This window comes from Protopterus annectens, chromosome 12.part0, assembly GCF_019279795.1.
Source record: "Protopterus annectens isolate FY-2018-M chromosome 12.part0, PAN1.0, whole genome shotgun sequence".
NCBI lineage: Eukaryota > Metazoa > Chordata > Ceratodontiformes > Protopteridae > Protopterus > Protopterus annectens.
In genome coordinates, this window is record NC_056746.1 from 287,601,282 (window position 1) to 287,607,281 (window position 6,000).

The following is a 6,000-nucleotide window of genomic DNA, read 5'->3' on the forward strand; positions in this document are numbered from 1 at the left end:
ATAATGACCTGAGGATGCTTCAGCAATGACTTACAGTACCATTTTATCTATTATTTTCTAGGTCATATAAATATGGGGAGATTGCTCAACACTGGAGGTATGCACTTGTTCAACCTGTGTTTAGGGGGGAGGAGAACAGGATAAACCCAGAGTCATACAGACCCTTAATGTTGCGGAAAAATAATGGAGAAGGTAACATTGGAAAAGTTATTGTCAGAATTAGAAAGTTTGGGACTTGAAACAATATATCAGCATACATGTTTTGAAAACAGGTCTATTACCATTTGTAATGTGATGTTCTATAATAATATAATAACAACTATGAATGAAAAATTTGTGCTGAGATGTAATTTATATAGATTTATCTTCAGCATCTGACAGTGTCATACACAAAACACTTAGAACAATTAGGTATTGCTGTAGTCTTCATGTCAGTAAAAATGATATCATCCCCAAGGACTCCTCAACTGTTAGTTGGGAGCTTACAGCCCTCTTAAATAGCATAGTTTGTACAGGTGTTAGGATGTATTTTTCACAAATCACATATAGAAAAGGAGAGTCAGTTCACAGTGAATGAAAATATTTTTTAGGTAAATCCCTACATGAAAAAATGTCTTGTTTTAAAAAAGAGCATCCAAGCCTGGCTCAAGCTGTGCATGGCTTACAAACAGGACATGGTAAGTATCATACAGCAACTGGCAGGTGAAATCCTTGTTTACAGTCAGGGTGTCCCACAGGGCTCTGTCCTAGGCCCTTACTTATTTAGATTGTATCTTTCAGATGTATCATTTCCATCTGAGGTGTTCTACAGTCTACATGCAGATGAAGTGAAACTGGGTAAACTGATCATGTGTTACACAAAGGGCATATCTGCAAAAGAACTTGACAACACTGACCATTTGGGCACAGGAGAATAATATGCTGATAAATACATCAAAAACTAAGCATATGAGATTTGGGAGACATAAATTGAAAGGTGAATATTTAATACAGCACACAGTGATCGAAACTGTAGATTTATTTAAGGACCTGGGTAAATGGGTAGATGCATCTTTCAGTTTTTCTAATCATATTAACCAGTTGGTTAATGATAGTTATAGAACAATGAGTTGTATAAAAAGACTTATAAAATCTAGGAAATCAAAAATGAAGAAGTCATTATTTGTTAGTTTCGTTAGACCCAAACATGAGTATGGAATAACAACATGGAAACCTTATAAGAAAACAAGCTTTAGTAAAATATAAAGAGTACCGTGGAAATATACCGAGGGCATCCAAGGATATGAACATTTAAGTTATTATGAAAGACTAAAATATCTGAACTTGTACAGTGTCTCATATAGATATTTAAGAAGAGAACTTATTCAGGTATATAGGGCATTTAAAGGCAGCTACCTCTGGGAATGTTCGGGGTTATCAAAAAGTACTAGAGAATGATCAGACAACCTATGTAGAAAATTATGTAGGAATGAGAATTGTACTAACTGGTTCTCTGACAGAGTAGCTGATGCATGGAACAGACTACCAAATTACATTAAAGCAAATACTAGTTTAGATAAGAACAGCCTGGACACTTATTATGGGAACAATTGTTTTGGTATATTAGCAGACTAGCGGGCATTAATGCCCATAGCTGAAATATTTGTATGTATGTATATATGTATGTATCCTGTCCTAATATTATTATCCCTCCCCTTTTATACTTTGCTTACATCCTGAGGTATCTGCTTTCAAGATTTGCTACTGCCTACATACTAGAACTTCTTAGACTATTATTGTTAAAATTAATTTCTGTCCCTTACTTTACTTTTTTCATGACATACTAGACTCTTTTATACTGCAGCATTCCTAACACACAGAGATTTTAATTGACAGTGTTTGTTAAGATGCAAGGAAAAATTGTACTCAAGTGAGTTTGCATTCATAGCTCTCAACCTTCCATATCCAAAATAAGGAAGACTACCTCTCGTAATGTGGAACAAAAGGTCAAAATGTTGACACTTGTTAAAAGCTTTCTAACAATTTCAACTAGGAAGCTCGTGGGATGGTTATTTAGATGAATTAATATGATTCAGTTGTCTTTATCATGGATATCAGTTAAAGAATTCTTAACACTGAATATGTGACAGGCCCTCTCAATGTGGAACTTTGAGGAACATGAACATTTTAAGACGTAGAATGAGGAGCTTTTCACATAATGAGGCATACTTAAGAGGTATGTTTGAGTGTATTATGGTAGTAGGTAGTTATTCAAGTCCTAGCAAATCACACACCAGTATGAAGCATTGGGACAGCATTCTGTACTTACATATCTTCACAAATGTTAAATTAGGTGTGGACTGCACAGTTACAACCCCCCCCCCCCCATCCAGTACTGGACTGTGTACCATTCTCTTAATATTTCAGGGCATTTTTAGTAATCAGTTATTGGGATGCGGGTGAAGTAGTTCTTTTTTAAATTGGCAAGGGAGGGAGGGGTGGAAAGAAGGAATCCAAACAAAGTCAGCCAGTTGTAGAAGACTGGTCACAGTCCCTTGATACTACTGTATTCAGCAATGTTAAATGCCAATTTTATGGCTCATATTTTAACATAATTTGCATTTTCCTTTGTATCCTATCAATGATGCTACAGTGTTGTAATCTTTGTAAACTTTATCCACTCTCTTCAAAAAAAACTTTTGAGAGACTAACAGATACATAAAATAAAACACAAACTGCAGTGCTACAGCCATAACAGTACACTTGTAAAGCATAACAAAAAATGCACTCAATGCATCTGCTGTGACAAATCCAGACTATATGTTATTCTATACAAACCTGCTTTTTAACCACTATTCACTTGGTATTATATGTATTTAGATGTAAATTGTAATCTGTTTTCTTTTTCTGTTACCTTACATTGTACTGTATTAAGGCAGGATGTTTTTTCATAAAATTCCTTTACCACAGTGGGATCGAGTCAATTAACAACGAGTACACTAAGCCTTGTATAGAACTACAGCACATTACAAGTAATATACAGATCATTAAAGAATGGCTGCAGACTGTGACTGATTACCTTCCAATTCGTTTGTGGAAAGATCCCACCACACCTATCGAAAATTCCCCCAGTAGTTTAAGTACCTCCTCAGGTCTCCCTGAAAAGAGGCCACTAACCTAGCGGGGCTAACCTGGTCAACAACGAATAAATAAATAATAATTAATAAAATGCACTGTTAATTACACATAAATTCCAACTTTCCAGAATACAGCGTTTTACTCCAGAGAAGACAGAGATGCATTGTTAATAGCATCCCGAAACAAACACACAAAACACTCACAGAAGCAGGCACATTTCCAAATAAATCTATAAAACTCACTTGCAAATCTGCAACAAGTAATAGAATTGCCAGTGCTTGTATTACTCTTTAGAAATTTGTCAATAAAGTGTTTTCGGAAAAATAACCAACTAAAAAAAATTGTGAGCTACATATTACTACAGCCGATACAGTGTTCTTGGGAGTCCTATGTAAATTGAATAATGAACATATTTCAGAAAATCTCAGTGACTTGTGGTAAATTTGACTATCACAAAGACATAATGATACTTTTAGTACTTAGAACCAATAAGCTATAGAGAACTTAAGATGAGTAATTATTATGCATTTCAGAAAGTCGCAGTGGTTTGCGGGGAGATTGATACTTTATGCTATCTTGCTGCTTATAATCGACAAGCTAATGAAAAAGTATAGTTGCGTGATCCCTGGCACTCTTACCTGGTCAATGTGGCACTCCCTCTCACATGTGCTTTGGGCATCCACCCAAAGATTAGGATTCAGCTGGTTTGGACAAACTCCTGGATGACTACCGGAGCTACTGGCCAAAACAGCGCCCTCTACTGCTAGGGCAGAGAGGACGGAGAAAAAGAGAGGCATCAGCATTAGTTTTGGGAAAGAAATTCACTCACGTCTCTGGTCACTTTCCTGAATGGCTCTGATCCGTTTTGATGCAGGCAGGTTGCTTCCTTAGTTCATAGTTTCCGCCCTTGTCGTTGGTCAGTCGTGATGTGTTTATTTCTTTCTAATAAAAATGTCTCAAGCAGAATTAAGGATCTTATATCGCAGCCTCTCAGTTTCAGATTCGCATTCTTTTGTCTAGGCAGTTGCAGAGCCAAAGCCTAAAGGACATGTGTCCGAGCCAAAGCGTCCACAGTAGGTTTATTTTTACAACCTGGTCCCTCTCAAATAACAGCTAGGCGTATTCATTGGACAAATCCCACCAATACTGACCTCTGCCATCTGGCACTAGGGCACTAGGACCGCAAACTTGCCGAGGAGGACATCCAGCGTGGCAGATGTGAAGGGAGGTCACTAAGGCCGAAGATCTGGGAGACCCTGGGGACACAGCAGACTGGCGTTTGCCGTTAAGTGTTAGGATTTGAACTACGTTAGTGGACAGCAGAGACGAGAGCACACTAATGATAGGAGACAGAGGCAAACAAACAGGCTAATCCTGACTACCCGGCTAAAAAATTAACACCAGTGAAGCTAACTGAATGGGGGCAATATTCTTGTGGATTTTCCGGTAAAAACTGAAGTACAACTTTTCATTTCCGTTAAAGTTGGTGGAGACTGGGATCGACCAACCGACAAGGTGTCCGCTAATTATCAGGTATGTTTTAAAAAATACATGCCTCTTCCTAAGGTCGCATTTACAGGGTTGACTAGGCAGACTCAAATTATAGCTACTTTCTCATTGAAAGCTCACAGTCTGTACACAAAACACTCTTGGAAAATTAAAGGCATGATAGATGACATGTTGGAGCCCTCCCACCGCCAGCAGCCTTTCGAATTTCACCAGTAGTTTACAAAAAAAAATCTATGGATCAAAGAGGAGAAATGGTTTGGCAAGGGCTCAAGTACGCTTTTTGGAGCTTGCAGCCCCCCCCCCCCCAACAAAATATGCAGTTGGAAGCATACATCTCAAACTTTTAGCACAAGAAATCTGGACAAAACTTGACATGATGGGGCTACAAAGGCCCCATAAATAGGGAACAGTTTAAATATTTCCCTTATAAATTTAGAAAGTTGTTGGAATAACGGGATTTGTGTTAGCGTGTATTTTTTTCCTGAGGGATTAAATTTTGAAGTCTGAAACTCAAATGTATGTCATTATTTAGTAACTTCAGTCCACTGATCTTATCAGTGATTTGCAAGAAACCACCCATTTTATAAGGAACAGACGAAAATGTGAAGCAAAAAGTTGGACATTCTGCAAAAATCTGGACAATTGAGAGGTGTGGTGGAAGTGACCACTACACTGTGCCTGTTCAAACAACCTATCACCCACCTATAGCTCTTAGCTGTCTTTCTGTTGGAAGTGCACCTCTTTTATCCCTGTAGCAGTTTTTGTTATTCTAGGATATGTATTCATACCTCTCAGGTGTCTATAATTTCGCAGAATGTCCAGGTTTTTGCCTCATATTGTCGGTCCCTTCCTCATAAAATCTGTGTTTTTTGGGCGAAACACTGAAGATTGCAGTCACTAAATAATGAGAAACATTTGAGTTTCAGACTTCAGACTCTTAAGGGAAACATGCTAATGGAAAACCCTGTTATTCTGACAACTTTCTAAGTTTATAAAAGCAACATTTAAACTCTGTCCCTGATTTGGGGACTTAGTTCCACTGTTATTTTGGATTTGTCCTGAATTCTTGTGCCAAGAAGTGTTGAATTATATGGGTACAGCACGTACTTCTGCTCAGAGATGAGACAGTGCAAAGCCTAGCAAACCTATTCTTTTTTTTTTTTTTGCTTTAGTACACGTGAAGCAATACAATGACTCCGTGCTCTGTTCTTCATTTAATGGCTCAGACGTTTGTGTAAATTAATGTATTACATTTCTCAGGTCCTTAATTTAATTTATTGGCAGAAGGTCAGGTGGTTTGCTTCTCTTTTATTTCCTGCCCACCCACCTAACATAATCTACATGGAAAGGTCAGGCCTGGTTCTTACCCACCCT

General features: G+C 37.8%; 1 protein-coding gene across 1 annotated transcript in view; it reads right to left on the reverse strand.

Annotated features, from left to right (window-relative positions):
* WFIKKN1 (WAP, follistatin/kazal, immunoglobulin, kunitz and netrin domain containing 1) overlaps positions 1–4,779 on the reverse strand; it is a 153,108-nt gene extending 148,329 nt beyond the window's left edge. Inside the window, exon 1 of the mRNA XM_044089348.1 lies at positions 3,756–4,779. Coding sequence (XP_043945283.1) covers positions 3,756–3,920 — 165 coding nt within the window. The 5' untranslated portion in view covers positions 3,921–4,779. The remainder of the gene's footprint in view (positions 1–3,755) is intronic.
* Positions 4,780–6,000: the final 1,221 nt, after the last annotated feature.